The 19,913-nt window shown below is 42.8% G+C and overlaps 1 protein-coding gene across 5 annotated transcripts in view; it reads right to left on the bottom strand.

Annotated features, from left to right (window-relative positions):
• The window catches only part of MTHFD1 (methylenetetrahydrofolate dehydrogenase, cyclohydrolase and formyltetrahydrofolate synthetase 1), a 97,496-nt gene that overhangs the window by 4,879 nt on the left and 72,704 nt on the right, over positions 1-19,913 (bottom strand). For 2 of the 5 annotated variants that reach the window (XM_056545283.1, XM_056545282.1), the window contains exons 16-26: positions 16,718-16,820; positions 14,226-14,302; positions 13,262-13,402; positions 13,111-13,179; positions 12,916-13,027; positions 12,697-12,836; positions 9,781-9,822; positions 7,381-7,481; positions 5,906-6,083; positions 5,713-5,820; positions 2,654-2,806 (exon numbers count right to left, since the gene is read on the bottom strand). In XM_056545283.1, the coding sequence (XP_056401258.1) occupies positions 2,654-2,806; positions 5,713-5,820; positions 5,906-6,083; positions 7,381-7,481; positions 9,781-9,822; positions 12,697-12,836; positions 12,916-13,027; positions 13,111-13,179; positions 13,262-13,402; positions 14,226-14,302; positions 16,718-16,820 (1,224 nt within the window). Of the gene's footprint in view, positions 1-2,653; positions 2,807-5,712; positions 5,821-5,905; positions 6,084-7,380; positions 7,482-9,780; positions 9,823-12,696; positions 12,837-12,915; positions 13,028-13,110; positions 13,180-13,261; positions 13,403-14,225; positions 14,303-16,717; positions 16,821-18,596; positions 18,986-19,913 lie in introns of those variants that run through there. The other 3 variants (XM_056545284.1, XM_056545285.1, XM_056545286.1) reach the window with 3 other exon arrangements.

Below are 19,913 nucleotides of genomic sequence, written 5' to 3'. Positions count from 1 at the left end.
TCTGTACTGTAGGGGGCGCTACCAGACACCAGTCAGTGCATGCACTTCAGTAATACAGGGGTTTTACCAGTAAATTGCCCATTCTGATTGGTCGATTCTTCCGGCCATTGTCACTAACTAGATCAATGTCAGCACAAAGGTTGTTCTGGCTCCTATTTTTACATAAAAGTCTTTACTGTTCATCAAAAATAGAGAAATGTAAAAAAATATATCATATTGATTAAATAAATGAAAAACAATTAAAACAGCAAATGATTTACTTCCACCATCACACAGGTGAATGCTAAGGGGGGGCACCTAAATCAAGGACTAACTGATTACATTTGAAACGGTTTTAAAAAGCACTTAAACAATATGATACATATACACCATATATGTATGAGCAGAGACATTGACTGCAAAAGGATATAGATGAGGCATAAAATAGAAATAACACTGAAAGATGTAGAACAACAAGCAGTGAAAACAGATTACATACACCAATATACATTTTGCCACAATATGGCTTCGTCAAAGGGGGTGATTTGCTGCTAAGAGCTGCAGAAACTGTTGAATAGCTATACAGTGCTCCCTCAAGTTACAATATTAATTGGTTCCAGGACGATGTATGTTGTATGTTGAAACCATTGTATGTTGAGACCATAACTCTATGGAAACCTGGTATTTGGTTCTAAAGGCACCACAATGTCATCCAAAAATAGGAAAAAGTGAGAATTAAAGAAAAATAAGTAGATAATTAATATAGATAAATTATATATAGAGTTAAGAAAGATCTGCTGGGTGCTGTAATCACTGTCTATGTCAGTGTTTCCCCAAGCAGGGAGCCTACAGCTGTTGCAAAACTACAACTCCCAGCATGCCTGGACAGCTAAAGGCTGTCCGGGCATGCTGGGAGTTATAGTTTTGCAAGAGCTGGGGGCACCCTGCTTGGGAAACACTGGTCTATGTAGAGGACAGGAGCTTCTTCAGGGTCCTGTACAGTACATGCAATGTCCTAAAAAAGTAACATGGAGTCGCCCTATCCTGGTGTCCAAAAGAGCAGGTAACCCTGGTACAGGTAAAGTGTAGTACAGAACATGTAATACCTCTCTGTACTGTAGGGGGGAGCTAGTCAGTGCATACACCAGTCAGTGCATACGCTTCAGGAATACAAGGGTTTTATCAGTAAATTGCCCATTGATTGGTCGATTCTTCCGGCCATTGTCACGTTTCACAGATCTGGACTGTCTGTAACATTGTAGGTTGAGTCTGGTTTCAACTTACAATGGTCCAGAAAAGACCATTGTATGTTGAAACTATTGTATGTTGAGGCCATTGTAAGTTGAGGGATCACTGTATAAAGAACAAAAAACTGTCCCTTTCCTGGAGCTGATGGTGGTGGCAAAATTTATACAATCACCTTTTTAATTCTCAGTCAAGTGTCAAGGAGGCAGGGCCAAGCTGCTCAAGTGCCACAGCCTCATGGCATGCCTTCTCACTTCAGCCTCTACTTGGCTGACATACAGGGCTCTGTATATGAATCACGGGGGGTCTGGGAGGTGAGGGCAAGCAAGAAAGTGTGCCAGGCTGTAGCACTTGAGCAGCTCAGCTCCAACTCCTAGACACTTGACTGAGAAATAAAAAGGAGATTTTATAAGTCTGGCAACCACCACCTTCTCCTGGAAGGGTACAGTTTGCGTTTACACTCTAACAGGTATCCAATGGTGTCTGCAGCTCTTAGCAGCAAATACAATTGACGGATTCTCTTTAAAGGGGTACTCCACTGGGCAGCGTCATGCCCCCTCCCATAGACTTGCATGGAGGGGGCGTGACCCCCGCAGCGCGCACACAGCATTCGGAATGCTGCCCAGTGGAGTACCCCTTTAAGCACTGTACAGTAATCTGATGCATGGAAAACTAAAGCTGACTGTACACATTAAATACATGGTGCCCGAGCCTACTGATTTTGGTGGGACCTGCCAAGCATCTAATGTGTATGGATTTCAAATGCCCGATCCTTTTGCTCTCAGGGATATAGGGTGCTACCAGAAGTGTCTGGCAGCAGCTTACCCTCCATCTCTCCATTAATGCAAAGCATGCTTAACAATTGGGTGAGTTTGACCGATGCCTAATGTGTATGGGCAGCTTTATTGTCCAACTTTAGATAAGTTCAGATAAGCTGCTTAGGTGCACAAACAGGAGCCCTAAACTAAGAGAAATCCAAAAGACAATGGCAGCGTCCAGAACATAACATTACCTCTTTATTATTGCTTCTATAAGATCAAGACATAGAACAAGATACACTTACATGCTTCAGGCTGCATAGTCCTTCGTTATTTGCTATGAGTGTGGGCTGTGTAGCCTGATACGTGTAAGTATATTTTGTTCTGTGTGCTTTGATCTTATGGAAGCAAGAATAAAGAGGTGATTTTATATACTGGAAGCTAGAGTCTTGTTTTGGCTGACTTCTGCATGTACCTCCCTGCACCTCTGCACGTGCCATACATCTAAATGGGTGAGATGGATCTGTACTATGTGATTTAAGGTAACTCAAACTCAGTGCTAGTAAAATGCCAAGTACAATAACACTCACCTTACATAAACACACACCATAATATGATGCTTAAGGACATGACCACATTTATACAAATTTAAACCAGAAACTGTTTCTTACCGTGCCAACCAATGGATACAAGAATCCGGCCCCAACACTGGCTCTAATGTCACGTATAGGCAGGACAAAGCCTTTCGGGGCTCCTTTCAGCTCTGGGTTATGAGACAAGGACAGATGGGTCTTGGCCATGCAGATTGGCAGATTTGAAAAGCCCTGAACGTGCGACAAAGAAAGTAAAAGTAGGTAAATCTAATCTCACAAAAGAAAAACTGGAAATGATATGGTCAGTCATAATGGAGTCGTCTTGGCAACAGCAGAATACACCAGAAAGGTTACATGATGTGACTCAGTCGTTCATCCACTGCTAGAATTGCCTTCATTTATGTAATTATCCAAGTTAATTGTTATTACTAAAAGCACATTAATGAGTACATATCTATATTGACCATAGCGGACTAACTCTGTTCATACAGCAGTTATAGCTGATCGAAAAGAAGCATTAACAACCACTAAAATGTCTCTGTATTGTATGGACACAAAGGGTCCACTAAGAGACCCCAAACCTGTAAGCCAAGAGAAATGGAGGACATATTTAGAACTCTTACATTTAATGTTACTGTTATTACATATTTCAATGTTAAATTCTACCATCCAGGTTGGCACTGTTCCAGTTAGGATATATCTACAGTAGAGTCATAACCCAGGACCACTATGGTGAGCCACAGCAGGGGGCCAGCGACTGTATCACCAGGCGGGAAAGGATTTGGGGGACCACGTTCAGGAGACAGGGCATGTAGATGGTAACAGAATGCAGGCTGCCATAAATCACAACCTGCAGGGGAACATGCTTATTATGTTTCCCCAGTAAAAAAACACAATGCGGTGGCGCTGCAGTTGGCCATAAGCAGAGCAAACTACACACTATTTGCTAAATAGTAAAAGCTCACAAGCATTAAAAAACACAGGTTAAAGGGGTTATCGAGGAAATTTTATATATATCAACTGGCTCCATAAAGTTAAAATATTTGTAAATTACTTCTATTAAAAATCTTAATCCTTTCAATACTTTTCAGCTGCTGAAGTTGATTTCTTTACTGTCTTAGTGCTCTCTGATGACACCTGTCTCGGGAACTTTCCAAAGTAGAAGCAAATCCCCACAGCAAACCTATTCTACTCTGTGCAGTTCCCGAGACAAGCAGAGATGTCAGCAGAGAGCACTATGGCCAGACAGAAAAGATCAACTCAACTTCAGCAGCTGATAATTATTGGAAGGATGAAGATTTTTTAATAGAAGTAATTGACAAATCTGTTTAACTTTCTAGAGCCAGTATATTATATATATATATAAATAAAAAGTTTTTTTCCTGGAATACCCCTTTAACTGCAGCATTACAGGTGTTTTTAATGCATGTAGCCAGCTGCAACTCAATCACATTGGACCTCATTTACTATTGCAAACCCGACATGTTTTGTCGGGTTGTGCGCCAGAAATTCTGTCTGCACCAGATTTTGGGCCAGAATTGAAAAAACCCTGACTAACTCTCCATTTTGCTAAGAAAACCCTAAAAGGGGCGTGGCCCCTGGGGAAAGGGTGTGTGGTCTCCGAAAAGGGGCGTGTTTCTGACATTTTCACAAAAAAAACAACATATTTACTAAGGTTTTCACATAAAATGTGGTGAATTTGAGCGGAGGAAAACCAGACAGATCAGAGCATGTGTAAAAAAAGCAAAATGTAGGGAAACCTTAGTAAATACCATGGAAAATAAATTGTAGGGAATTAAAACCCACAGAAACCTACACAACACTCTTAGTAAATAAGGGCCACAGTGTGGTTTTAGCTTTATAATAATACCAATATAACGCACAGCAACACAAACTTTCCTTCAACATATATTCTGATGTCAGAAGGGATGTTCCCACCTTGTGAAAATATGGCTCCTGGCTTCCTCCAACTACCTGCGGCTGCCGGAGGTGGTCTGGAAGCCGAAAACAGGCAAAGCTGTATGTCCTGGAGTTATGTAAACAGCGTAGCTTATGGGGCTACTCTGTTTGCCCAACTCTCATGTAAAGTGGGAGTTACAAAAATGGTGTAACTCACTTGCACCTGCTGTTTTTGGCTTTCCGACCACCTCAGGCAGCCGCAAGCAAGTTGGAGAGCCCTTTATCCCAACATAGGTGGGGGTACCAGAGGGGGGGGGGATGTGCCATACATTTTCCAGATGTGAATACCACTCCTCTTTTCCTGCAGAATATCAGAAATGCCTTCTCCTGTGTCACGCAATGAGTGACTGGCATAGATTGCTTCCTCTGTAGTGTGCTTTATACAGTTATGTTCCTCAGCGTATACAAGACATCATAATGCAAACCTAATTTCCCAGAAACCTTCTTCATGAAAATAATAGGGGAATTTCTATTAATGTCAACCGCTGGATCAACACTGTAGGATTATAGGTAAGACATGTCTTTTTTACCACCTCATTAGTTAGGTAAGAATATATTCTAATCCAGAAGTATTTTACCAAATGTAAAATTATGGAACATAATACTTAGGACGTTTTAAAGGGGTACTCCGCCCCTAGACATCTTATCCCCTATCGAAAGGGGACCCCCAGGATCTCGGCTGCAGCACCCACCTGTTGCGGCTTCCGTAAACGCTGGAGGCTTCGGCTCCCGACCACGGTGACGTGAGATTGTGACGTCATGACTCCGCTCCCATGTGACGTCACGCCCCGCCCCTCAACGCAAGTCTATGGGAGGGGGCGTGACAGCCGCCACGCCCCCTCCCATAGACTTGCATTGAGGGGGCGGGCATGACGTCATACGGGGGCGGAGTCGTGACATCACGATCTCCCGTCACCGTGGTCGTGAGGAGTTAGGATGAGAGCCTCCAGCGCTGCCGGAAGCTGCAACAGGTGGGTGCTGCAGCAGAGATCCCGGGGATCCCCAGCGGCGGGACCCCCGCGATCTGACATCTTATCCACTATCCTTTCGATAAGGGATAAGATGTCTAGGGGCGGAGTACCCCTTTAAGGCGTCTCTTCAGTGACCAGATGAGCATTCATGTAAGAACTGCCTAGAACGAATTACAAAGCAATATACAGAGCGCTGCACTAACTCACCTGCTTAGTGTAGATCTCAGCCTTTTTCTGAGCCTCGGGGAGCAGTTCTATGTCATCAGCACCATATATCTTCTGGGCTATTATCCTGATCTTATCAGCAATTGGCAACTAGGCAGAAAAAGGAAACTCAATAAGACTATTTCCATCCACTTACACCTACTGCAATAAGGAGACAATATATTATGTGTGATACCTCCACGTCATACAGGAACTTAAATGCGCTAGGTGCCCGAGATGCTTTCTGCACGGCCTGAGCCAGATCCACGGCTCCTTTCCCACCTTCTGCCCAGTGAGTGCACTTCACAGCATCAAAAGCCCCTGCTTCCTTGGCAAGATGGCAAACCAGTTCTAGCTCAGCTTGGGTGTCTGTTCTAGAAGCAAAAATGCAATAAGTTATCCGGACATTGTATTCATTGTACAAAACAAGGACAGCTTTCAGTAGTCTAATACACAGATATAAATTAACTGTTAAAACACACAGACATAATTGAGAAAGTACCCCACACTGGTACGTCCCTCGTGCAGCAGTTCTCACTCCATGTATTTATGCCCAGCCATTCATTCAATATTACATCTGCATTTGTCCTGTAGTGGCCACTGCAACCAATGGGATTTTTTTCAATTGTTCTTAAAGGGGTTATCCAGGAAAAAACTTTTTTTTTTATATATCAACTGGCTCCAGAAAGTTAAACAGATTTGCAAATTACTTCTATAAAAAAATCTTAATCCTTTCAGTACTTATAAGCTTCTGAAGTTAAGGTTGTTCTTTTCTGTCTAAGTGCTCTCTGATGACACTTGTCTAGGGAACCGTCCAGTTTAGAAGCAAATCCCCATAGCAAACCTCTTCTAAAATGGGCGGTTCCCGAGACACGTGTCATCAGAGAGCACTTAGACAGAAAAGAACAACCTTAACTTCAGAAGCTCATAAGTACTGAAAGGATTAAGATTTTTTAATAGAAGTAATTTACAAATCTGTTTAACTTTCTGGAGCCAGTTGATATATATATATATATATATATATATATATATATATATATATATATATATATATATATATATATATATATATATATATATATAAAAAAAAGGTTTTTTCCTGGATAACCCCTTTAAGGGTATGTTCACACGGCGTAATTCCTGCGGAATTCTGGGAGCGGAATTATGCACGGTGAACATTAACATCAGTGTGAATGGGTCTTCCGTGAGACCTGTTTACACTGAGGAATTTCAGCGGCGGACAATTCCGCTACAAATTGATCAGTGCAAAAAAAGAACATGTTAATTCTTTGCACGGAAGTCCGCGAGCCCTGCATTGCTGTCAATGGTGACAGGGCAGGGCCGCGTAGTCCTACCGCCTAAGTATTATGGGAGCGGCAGCCAGATGGAATCTATGCTGGCGGAATTCTGCGAGTGTAGATTCCGTTCACATTACCCAGTGTGAACTATATATCACTGAGGCCGTTTTTACACTAGCGTAATGTGGACATATTTTTGCATGCATCCTACTCTGACTTGAGGTCTCATGACCTGTGGTCAGGCCGGGACTTGCGGCTGTAATATAGATGCAAAAGTGTGTCTGCATAGGTTAGTGTTAACCAGTCTAAATGAACACAATCTCGATCCACGGCATAAAAATTGCAACAGACAGAACAAGCTAAAAGTCCTCACTTGAAAGCATTGACCGCAACAACCACAGGTACACCGAACATGGTGGCATTCTCGATCTGTTTACGTAGATTACTGCAGCCTTTTTCCAGAAGCTCCAAGTTCTGAAGAATAGAAGAATAACATTTCTGTTACTAAGTGCTGAGGCCCATTATTTAGTGTATTATACAATACCTTCAGGGTACGTTCACACGTACAGGATCCTGCGCAGATTATATGCGCAGGATTTGTTACTGCCGGTTAGAAGCTGTGCTCAGTCAGTTTACATCAAATCTGCGCCAGATACTGTACGTGTGAACGTAGCCTTAAGGAATAGTCAATAAGAAGATCATCTGGCACTGCAGTCCTTTTATCTCACCCTTTGGAACGGTCAGTTGCCCTAAGTACCCTTAGAGAGAATCTGTCAGCTGTATTTGTGGCTAGGAGCTGCAGAGTCTTTCTTGCTGTCGGTGAATTGAAGTATTTCTTATTTACATATTTTATAACCTGGCTCTAGTTCTGGTGATCACTGATGCTGAATGACATGGACTCTGTAAAACACACGGTGGGGCAGGTCTAGCAGAGCCGAATCTCATCACACAGCAGCACATTGGTAGACACTTATGTATGTGTGAACGCTAAGCGCTAAGTTTTCCAGGTGCAGAAAAAACGTATAATCTCAAAAATTGTCAATTAACTGTGAATACATAATATGGTCTCACAGTCTCACGTGTGCAGATTCTTTTCTGCTTATTACAAGGACGCTCTGCTATCACAGGCAGCTGTCAGCAGAGGACAATGATGAGAAAATTGGTACATAAGCTTCAGAGAAGGAAAGAAATATTTAACCCTTTGTGTTTGACGAGAAGTGAATATATTTGCCCTGAATTACATTCCCTATGCCAGTGTTTCCCAACCAGGGTGTCTCCAGCTGTTGCAAAACTACAACTCCCAGCATGCCAGGGCTGTCACTGGCTGTCCAGGCATGTTGGGAATTGTAGTTTTACAACAGCTGGAGGCACCCTGTTTGAGAAACATTGCCCTATGCTATTGTCACTCACATTCTACATTGGAATTCTGCTGGAGATTCCGCAGCAGCAGAGTCCCATTGTATTCAATGGGATTCTGCTGTGCTCGCGACAGAAATTATGATTTTTGGTTCCGCCTGCGAAATCTGGACGGAATGCATTGCCGTCTATGATATGCATTGACGTATATGTTATGTTAGCAGTCTCAAAGGCCCTTAAAGGGGTTCTCCACCCCTAGACATCTTATCCCCTATCCAAAGGATAGGGGATAAGATGTCTGATGGGGGGGGGGTCCCGCCGCTGGGGACCCCTGTAATATAGCATGCAGCACCCACCTGTATCTGCTTCTGGCAGTGCTGGAGGTTCTGGCTCCCGACCACAGGAACGGAAGATCGTGACATCACAACTCCACCCCCGTGTGATGGCACGCCCCGCCCCCTCAATGCAAGTCTATGGGAGGGGGCGTGCCCTCACAAAGGGGCGGAGTCGTGATGTCACGATCTTCCGTTCGCGTGATCGGGAGCCAGAACCTCCAGCGCTGCCGGAAGCAGATACAAGTGGGTGCTGCATGCTATATTGCAGGGGTCCCCAGCGGCGGGACCCCCGCGATCAGATATCTTATCCCCTATCCTTTGGATAGGGGATAAGATGTCTAGGGGTGAAGTACCCCTTTAAAGATAGGGCCAATTTTCGTTGTTTGCTTTTTATGTCTTTCTCTATGCTTTCTAAGAGCCATAACTCTTATTTTTTCATCCACAGAGCCATATATATCCTGGCTTGTTTTTTGTTTGTTTTTTGCAGGAAAAACTGTAATGACACCTGTCATGCTGCGAAACAAAAAAAAAAACATTTGTGTGATGAAAAAAAAAAATTACAGTTAAGCAAAATTTGTGGGCTTTCATTTTTACATAGTGAACTTAACTTTAAACACTTTTTTTTTTGTTTGGAAAGTGTGTGCTGACCATTGGTCATTTGACTATTTGATATTTTAAACTTGCTGTGGTGGGGGGAGGGGGAATGAGGGTTGTGTAATTTGTGGTTTTAATTAATGCGTTTCTTTTCCTTATGTGCATAATACTATTTTTTTCCTTAAAAAATAAAAATAAAAAGTGGTAAAAAATAAATGGATAAAAAAAATTAAAAATAAACTGAAATGGTGACATTTGGTGATTGTATTCCCATGTTCTGATAAGTGGTGCTAGGGAATATTGCTGTGAAGAAGGTGGCGGGGGTCATGGCAGAATGACTCACAAAGAAAACTGATGTGAATACAGCTCCTTTTGCAGGGCTAACAAAACACAGCAGCAGGGAAGCGCTTCAGCGTGGAACACGAGCAAATGACTTCACTGGTCTATTTATAGGGCAGCAATAGAAAAATATCCACTTATAGGCTCACCTCTTCTGTATACTCCTTTGGCAATGGGACTCCAGCAGTAACCTGGGAAGAAAAGAAAAAAATCATTTGAAAACCAAGTTTATTTATTCACTGCCAGAATATGCCTTCCAATACTCCAATGATAATTCTTCCCATGTTGCTAAATAAAGAACATTTACTCAATACACTATAGTTACCGTAGTTAATAATGTCATGTTTAAGAGAGGTTTGCTCGCTTCATGCACGGCACTACATGCACACCTCGCTGCTAATGGCAGACATCAGCGATCGTGCTTACAGTCATGTCCGTAAATGTTGGCACCCCTGAAAGTATTTCTCCCAGAAAAGGATAGCATGTTTTGCTATACACATGTTTATTCCCTTTGTGTGTATTGGAACTAAACCAAAAAAGGGAGGAAAAAAAGCAAATTGGACATAATGTCACCAAACTCCAAAAATGGGCTGGACAAAATAATTTGGCACCCTTTCAAAACTGTGGATGAATAAGATTGTTTCAAGCATGTGATGCTCTTTTAAACTCACCTGGGGCAAGTAACAGGTGTGGGCAATATAAAAATCCCACCTGAAAGCAGATAAAAGAGAGAAGTTCACTTGGGGGGAGATTCATCAAAACCTGTCCAAAGGAAAAGTTGCTGTGTTGCCCATAGCAACCAATCAGATTGCTTCTTTCATTTTTGAAAAGGGCTCTGCAAAATTAAAGAAGCGATCTGATTGGTTGCTACGGGCAACTCAGCAACTTTCTCTCTGGACAGGTTTTGATAAATCTCCCCCTTAGTCTTTGCATTGTGTGTGCCACACCAAGCATGGACAACAGAAAGAGGAGAAGAGAACTGTCTGAGGACTTGAGAACCAAAATTGCGGAAAAATATTAACAATCTCAAAGTTACAAGTCCATCTCCAGAGATCTAGATTTGCCTTTGTCCACAGTGCGCAACATTATCAAGAAGTTTGCAACCCATGACACAGTATCTTACCTCCTTGGGCGTGGACGGAAGAGAAAAATTGATGAAAGGTGTCAACGCAGGATAGTCCGGATGGTGGATAAGCAGCCCCAAACAAGTTCCAAAGATATTCAAGCTGTCCTGCAGGCTCAGGGAGCATCAGTGTCAGCGCGAACTATCCGTCAACATTTAAATGAAATCAAATGCTATGGCAGGAGACCCAAGAGGACCCCACAGCTGACAGAGAGACATAAAAAAAGCAAGACTACATTTTGCCAAAATGAACTTGAGTAAGCCAAAATCCTTCTGGGAAAACGTCTTGTGGACAGATGAGACCAAGATAGAGCTTTTTGGTAAAGAACATCATTCTACTGTTTACCGAATGAGGCCTACAAAGAAAAGAACACAGTAGCTACTGTGAAATATGGTGGAGGTTCAATGATGTTTTGGGGTTGTTTTGATGCCTCTGGTGCTGGGTGCCTTGAGTGTGTGCAAGGCATCATGAAATCTGAGGAATAACAATGGATTTTGGGTCGCACTGTACAGCCCAGTGTCAGAAAGCTGGGTTTGCGTCCGAGATCTTGGGTGTTCCAGAAGGAACATGCATCAAAAAGCACCCAGAAATGGATGGCAACAAAGCGCTGGAGAGTTCTGAAGTGGCCAGCAATGAGTCGAGATCTAAATCCCATTGAACACCTGTGGAGAGAACTTAAAATTGCTGTTGGGAAAAGGCGCCCTTCCAATAAGAGAGACCTGGAGCAGTTTGCAAAGGAAGAGTGGTCCAACATTCTGGCTGAGAGGTGTAAGAAGCTTATCGATGGTTATAGGAAGCGACTGTTTCAGTTATTTTTTCCAAAGGGTGTGCAACCAAATATTAAGTTAAGCGTGCCAATAATTTTGTCCATTTTGGAATTTGGTGTGACATTAGGTCCAATTTGCTTTTTTTCCTCCCTTTTTTGGTTTAGTTCCAATACACACAAAGGGAATAAACATTTGTATAGCAAAACATGTGTTACTGCAATCCTTTTCTGTGAGAAATACTTCATATTAAAAAAAAAAAAAGTTCAGGAGTACCAACATTTATGGCCATGACTGTATGTCCGTCATTTCCCTAAAGATGCTTTCATCACAGTATTAATAGTGAAAATGGAGGGTTCGTGTGGGCTCCTCAGACCCTTGCAATGCAATCGTGGGAGTCCGATGAGTGCAAATGGCTGCAGGAGGTTTCTTACCAGCCTCTGTTGTGTAGGATGGCCTATCTTTTTGTGCAGTCTGCACAGTCATGCTGTACAAGAAGATTACCGGTAGTACTGATCGGTACTATGATATTACATAGTACTAAACAGTAAATAGCAATCTAACGATTGCTATTAATAGTTTTAATAAAATATAAAATAAACTTCCTTTTTTTTTCCCCATAAAAAATAAAATCAATAAAGACGCTCCAGCACTAGTTATTAAGAAAATATGCCATCACTTTCTATGGTGGGAAATCCCCCCTTAAAAAGGCATATAAGAGCATATATCCACATTCACAGCTATGTTTTTGTCCAAATGCATCTAATATGAATAATTAAGCACATGCAAAGGGTCCTTACTTTTATATGTCTACAGCACCTTTGCTGACCAATGTATCTCCATGGCTACAGACTACAAACAGACCCTGAGTAGTCTGATCCAGCCATAATTTACTGCAGCTGTCAGTTTCTATGTTGGAGTAAATGGAATTTTACATTTTTTCTGTGTACACACTACTGTTGGTAGCTCCATCAGATTTGACAGCATGCATGTCAAAAGACTGGACACCATGATGGAAGCCATTGAACTACAAGTCAAATGGGGCCCGCCAGGTGCTATTGGGACCCCTCACATGATCAATCTGCCACTGCCATCATGGTGTTACTTATAACAGAACCATGAGAGCAATGTGAACACAGCCTAAATAAACCCTTTTTACAGGAAATATAGCACTCACCGTTGGGCCTCCCCCATGCATCTTCAGTGCCCGTACTGTAGCCACCAGAACCACCACATGTGGACGCAAACCAGAATATCTGCATTTGATATTGAAAAACTTTTCCATTCCAATATCAGCTCCAAAGCCAGCCTCAGTCACTGCAAGACAATGTGGTGTAAGAAGGGTTAGGAATGTTTTATAAGCACACTGCTACATTTTCAGGGGTGACATACTTACCAACAAATCCTTCTGGTCCAACCAATTTCAAAGCAATTTTATCAGCCAGAATGGAGGAATTGCCATGTGCAATATTGGCAAAAGGTCCGGCATGAACAAAAACTGGATTTCCCTGTCACATACAAAAAAATTCATAAAGCTTCTATCAAAAGTAGACCTAAAGAATATCAAACTGAAATCCGTAACAAAGCTTACCTCTAATGTCTGCATCAGATTAGGTTTTATTGCATCTTTCATCAAGACAGCCAGAGCACCGCTTACTCCCTGAGAAAACAGGAACCAAGTGCCATTTGTCTAAATCCTAAATAGTTTATAACAAAAACTACGGAAATTTGATTGTTCTTACCAAGTCATCTGTGGTGACTGGAACTCCTTGCCTGCTGGAAGCCACCACCATTTTTCCCAGTCGTATTATCATGTCCTCTAAATTACTGGTGAGAGCCAACACAGCCATAATTTCACTTGCAACAGAGATGTCAAACTGAGCCTGCAATACACAAAAAGTTATATTACAGATAAACGTATTCCTAAACCGGTTAAGAGTTTCCCTTAGGGTATGTTCACACTGCAGAATTCCCACGGAATTCCGCAAGTAGATTTCTGCGCAGTGGACACTACCATCAGTGTGAATGGGTCTTCCGCGAGACCCGTTCACACTGAGGAATTTCAGCGGCGGACAATTCCGCCCGCTGAATTTGTTCCGCACAGAGAATGAACATGTTCATTCTTTGTGCGGAATTCCGCGCGCCGCCCGCTCCTATCGCCAGAGTATTTTCGGCGGCGGCCGCCTGACGGAATCTCCGCTCGCGGAATTCTGCGAGTGGAGATTCCGCAGTGAGAACGTACCCTTACTGGTAAGAGGCTGTCTGTCTGCTAGGAAATTACGTGCCAAGGAATATTATAAGTAGCACAAAGTTGAAGATGTGAATAATTTATTTATTTATTTCCTTTTACTTACAAAGCAAACATATTCCACTGCAGTGTACAGAGAGGGTCATTACATACATCAGAACCTGTCCCCATTAAGGCTGAAAAGCTCTCTATCTCAGATACAGGCATAGTAGAATGTGGTAGAAAATCAGGGTATCGGCAAGAAATCCATGTAAACATGGGGAGAACATACAAAGCCTGGGTAGATGTTTCCCATAGCCATACTTAAAAAAATCCAGGACCTCAGGAAACAATGCAAGCCACTGAGCAACCCAAGCCTCAATGTTTAAATTTAGGAAAACCCAACATTCATGAAACATACAGGTTACTATCCAGTCTTTGTCTAATCCAATTGCTTTATTAATTTAAAGATATATTACCGTCCTCGTGAAACCCTTTTCTGTTGGAGACTGGCCAATTGTCATCTTTCGAAGGAATCGATCATTCGTGTCCATTACTAGAAAAAAATTCAGAAAATGTCTAAGCATGACTGTAACAGAACTATATGTCCACCTGATCTAGCATTGTTCTATTTATGGAAACCTCAACAACACTCTGTTGATAAGGTAGGCAGCCCATGAACTGTAGGGTGCCCCCCAGAGTCAGTTCCACTGGTGGGCTCTTGGCACCTCAGTCTGACACTGATTTAGTCTGCAAAAAGACAAGGCGAGTAAAGAGAGAGAGAGGCTGTGTATTTTATATCAGAATGGTCATATTTTTCTTAACATAGGGGAGCTGCATGCACAGCTATTTTAGTATTGTCCATTTTACAAGTGAGGGTGATCCCACAATTCAGATAAGCAGTATATGTTATGGAAAAACTGTGTCTGCAATTGATTTCAAAGCATTGTCTCAATGCATTTTTATTTGTTTAGCAAAAAAAAAAAAATAATCTGGCGTAAGAAATAATACAATATCATATTACGTTGGGTCTTGTGATGGAGATGGGGCATTTGGAGACCGAGCATGAGCCTCGGTCTCCTAATGCACAGTTGGAAGTGGTGGGAAGTGGGGACAACGGCCAGTCATTGATGGTGTTCCGGCGCCAAATTCAAAATAAAAAAGTGGGTTAGAAAAATTGCTATGCACAATGATGCCAAATTTGTTCCAAAAAAATGACCACAAAATTAGAGGTGCAATTTAAAAACCTCCTGCTATTTATAATCCCAGCGACAGAAACCCAGATTGCTGGTTAAAATAACAGAGACAAATCTGTAAAACGGCATCTGCCACCACCCAGTGGGTTCCAGCTGAATCTAATCACACGGACGGGCAGCGCCATTCACTCAGTGTCACAAGTAATCACTCATTCTGGGCCTCTGTGTATTACAGAGCAGAACATGAAGGATTTATTAACCAACATGATGTTCTTTGTTTTGTTTTATAGAAATCTCTTGGATCAATGGATTTGGCATTGCAGCAATGAAAACATGGACGCTCACATCAGTCTACTTATGTTAGAGTTTTCTTTACATGAAGAAAACTCCAACATAAGCAGACCGAAGTGAGCGTCCATGTTTTCATTGCTGCATTGCCAAATTCATTGATCCAAGAGATTTCTATAAAATGAACGACCTCTGGGACACTCCCTCCCCCCAATCTCCGGATCGGGAACCCAGCTCTCAGTGAGAACGGTAGACGACATGCGCTCAATTGATTTGTATGGGAGTGCCGATGATGTCTGAGTGCTGTATGTGAGGTTTTTTGGTACTCCTATAGAAATGAACGGGGAGCGTGCTGCCTGTCGCCCATGCTCCTCATTGAGAGTCGGTTCCTGTTCAGGAGATCATGTGGGGTCCTTTGGAAAGGAGATAAGTTAGTTTTGACTGGAGTTATACTTTAACCACAATCTGTTGTATAACTATAACTCTCAGCATACTGGCAGTTGTGTTTTGCAACAGCTGTAGTGCCATTAGTTGGCAACCATAAGGCTCTCCAGCAAGTTATTCACCAAAATTAGAAAAAAATAAAATAAAATTAATGACCTCTCACTTCTGAAAGAAGAGACAACATCTCATATGCCATCACACCTTCTCGTACATCTGTTTTGTACTATTGCTGTACTGGTATAGACCGGCAGCGCTGGAACAATGAGGGACTCAACTTTTTTTGCAGGCAGGGGTTTCATAATAATCTATTTACAATGAGGCAGGTATTTGCGTTCCCCAAAATTTTTTATTTTATAATTTCAAGTTTTCTTAGTGAATTATAAAGTGAGCAAATCTGCCAAAACCCCAGGGCAGTGTCAGGGTTAAAGGGGTACTCCGGCGCTAAGACATCTTATCCCCCATTCAAAGGATAGGGGATAAGATGCCTGATCGGGGGGGTCCTGCCGCTGGGGACCCCCGTGAACTTTCACGCAGAACCCCATTACCATCAGCTCCCTGAACTTGTTCGCTCCGGGTCTGATGACTGCCGATCACGGCGCCGAAGTATTGTGACGTCACTGTCCGCCCCCTCAATACAAGCCTATGGGAGCTGTCACACCCCCTCCCACAGGCATGCATTGAGGGGGCGGAGAATGACGTGACACGGGGGTGGAGCCGTGATGTCACAATACTCCGACCCCGTGATCGGCAGTCATCAGACCCGGAGCGAACATGTTCAGGGAGCTGACTCCTACCGATGGCTAGAATGAATGAGGAGAAGCGTTGTTTCATGCTGCTATGTACAGACTCTATAGGAAGTCTATGGAGACCATACACAACAGTAGGGAGAACCAGCGCACAGAGGGCTTCTGCTTGTTTGTTTTAGGGATTGATTGGGTCTCAGCACCCGAACCCCTACAGATGAAATATTTAGATATCTCTGTGACATGTGGAAAGATTTATTTTTTTAAATGACACTCACACTTTAGCCCTCAGCTACGTACCTCTCTGCCAAGTTATAGTGTCTGGATCAATATCAAGCCTTACAAACTTGGTAACCTCTTCTTCCGTCAAAGTGGTGGGGTCTGTCTTGTCGATGCCCAGTCTCTGCAGAAATTAAGTTACAGCAGAACAATGAAATCATTGCCTTTTCCCCGATTAGATTACCCATTACACATCAGAACATTTTGTTTTACTGAAGGCGATGTCTGTACCCTACACTGCAATAGCCTCATAGGTTCATGGAAAATTCTGATTCTTAAAGGGATAGTACAGAGGAAACATATAGTCTTTCTACTAAAATCAGCAGCAAACCTGTCTACAGGTTGTATGTGCTCTTGCAACTGAACCCCATTTACTTTGATGGAGCCGAGCAGCAAAATGCAATACAACCCATAGACAGGTGCATCCCCATTTCTGGAAGAAAGTGACCATGTTTTTCTAAACCGTATTCAACCCTAATGTAATAATAATATTATGCATCAAAAACGTAATCTACTGTGAAAATCCTGTGGAAATAGAACGATTTTCATTTCCCTTTTGCTGCTAAATAATTGCAGGTTATTTTAAGACCATAAATGTTCTGTGCCATGAAGGCTGCGATTAAATAAAAGACAAAACACATTTGATATCTTCAAGACCTTGATAATGTAGCAATGGAACATTTTACAGAAAACTCTCATCGTAAAGAATTCAGAAACAGATGGGACACGATCTAAAAGTCAGAGATAATTTATACCGCCAGATCTTCTAAATAACACTAATAGGACTTGTTTAGTACAGGAAATCCACTGTCATATACCCTGGGAGGGGATTTAGAGTTAATAGAGGGGGAAGAAGGGTCCTCAGTTTAGGATCTTCATTTATTGGTGACTACAAAGAGTGTCTCACTGTGGGGGACCAGTCCTGTCCTAGGTTACACAGACAACCCACACATCTGAATGGGCACTATACAATATTTAAACTCCTCTGTGATGGTGCTGAACACTTACTACTACTTACACTTCTGATCTGCCCAAAAAAAATCAGCTGATCACTAGGGTTCTTAATAGGTTAACGCTTTCAATTTAGCTTATTGCCAAAAGACCCTTCTAACAAGTAGGGATTGTTTAAAGGGGTATTTTGCACCCCTAAACATCTTATCCCAGGGGTCTCAAACTGGCGGCCCTCCAGACGTTGCAAAATTTCACCTCCCAGAATGCCTGGACATGCCCAGACAGCCATTTGCTGCAGCTAATGGCTGTCGGGAATGCTGGGAGTTGAAGTTTTGCAACATCTGGAGGGCTGCCAGTTAGAGACCACTGTCTTATCCCCTATCCAAAGGATCTTGGCTGCGCACCACAGACATCTGGTGCACGGAGCTAACTTTGCTCTGTGCCAGATGACTGGTGACGCGGGGCGGAGGCTCGTGACGTCACGGTCACGCCCGCTTGTGATGTCACGGCCACGCCTCCTCAATGCAAGTCTATGGGAGGGTGTGACTGCCGTCAAGCTCCCTTCCATAGACTTGCATTAAGGGGGCATGGTCGTGAGGTCATGAGTGGATCGTGACATCACGAGGCTCTGGCGCTGCAACCAACGCTGTAAACGAATGCTGGGTGCAGCAGGGAGATTGCGGGGGTCCCCAGCATCGGGACCCCTGCAATCAGACATCTTATCCCCTATCCTGTGGGCAGGGGATAAAATGTCTAGGGGCGGAGTACCCCTTTAAATCCCTACTAGTGAATAGCTTCACAGAGTTGTTGTTCTCTGACCTTACCAGTGAAAAATATACTACCACACAGTGTTAAATGCTTCCTTGCAGTGTCAACCAAATACCACAAAGCAGCACAAAATACCGCCCCAGAAGAGCCACATTTCACAGTGGAGCACACAATATCTCACCAGTGGTGCCAAACACTTTCACTGCTGGCAGTAGTACTGGTCTCACTCTTGCCCCTTCTCCAATAGCAGCAGCACTATTGACCACCTAACCACATCTTATGGCACCTACATCGCCCCCCTCCTCACCTCCACCACACTACCAGCAGCATTTTTACTCACTCCTCTTTGTCTAGCAGTGATTTGCTTCCCCAAACTATCATTCCCCACTGGCAGCAACACTTTTCCCATTTCCACCCATCCCAGACTGGCAGGAGCACAGAAGAGGCTGGAGGTCGGGGGAAAAGAAATTTAGGAGAGCTCTCTTCCTCATCTGCAGTTGTCCTTGGTCTGTGGGTACAGGACCTGGAGACTAATGGGGAGGATTTATGAAAACCTGTCTAGAGGAAGGGTGGTGCAGTTGCCCATAGCAACCAATCAGATTGCTTCTTTCATTTTTCTCAGGCCTCTTTAAAAATGAAAGAAGCAATCTGATTGGTTGCTATGGGCAACTGAGCTGGGCTGGCATTATCAGTGCAGTTTCTGTTTTGGAGTTATCCCTTGGTGCCAGCACAGGTGGAGACCCCATGTCTCACATTTTGAGAAGCTAGACCATAAGATGCATAGATAGATAGACAGACAAACAGATGATAGACAGAATTGGAAACACCTAGCTTTTATATTACACCAGCCTTAATTATAGATTATACATTCATCTATAAACTATTAGTCATTGCTGTTACTGATATGTTAAATGAAGCATTAGGAAATATCCATATATGGGGAAACAAGTTCCCTTATTCTTATGTTGCTATGGAGACACACACACAAAATAGGATAGAATTTGTCTACATAGGTTGGTCCCGGAGCCAGTGCAGGTTGTGTGAATACAAAGGCAATGAAATGGTTCTCTCTTGTATATTAAACTGCAGCATGGTGCTCCCCCACAATGTCGTCACACGTCAGGGGCCTGGCAGGAGGAGCCTTGTCTGTGCCCTTTAAAAACATCTATTTTTGCTAATATTAACCACAGAACTGGGAGGACCAAGTGACTATTTCTGCATTATTCTAATTCAAATAAAACTGCTCTGCTTGATATCCAACACCCCCTGCTGATACATTTCTGATCAACCCACTTGAGTGCTAGATGGATGGAATTTTACTATAGTTTCAAGAAATATTCGGAAGGACTTCTACGTTCAATACAATGTATATAGGATGGTCACATTTCACAGCTTAAAATAGTTATTTATTGTTAATCCTGAGCTTCCCTTTTAGGGTGTATTCACACATACAGTATCCTGCGCATATTTGATGATGCTTCAATTCTGCATATCAAAT

This window comes from Hyla sarda, chromosome 11 (assembly GCF_029499605.1).
Source record: "Hyla sarda isolate aHylSar1 chromosome 11, aHylSar1.hap1, whole genome shotgun sequence".
Lineage (NCBI taxonomy): Eukaryota > Metazoa > Chordata > Amphibia > Anura > Hylidae > Hyla > Hyla sarda.
This window is presented reverse-complemented; position numbering and strand designations above follow the sequence as displayed.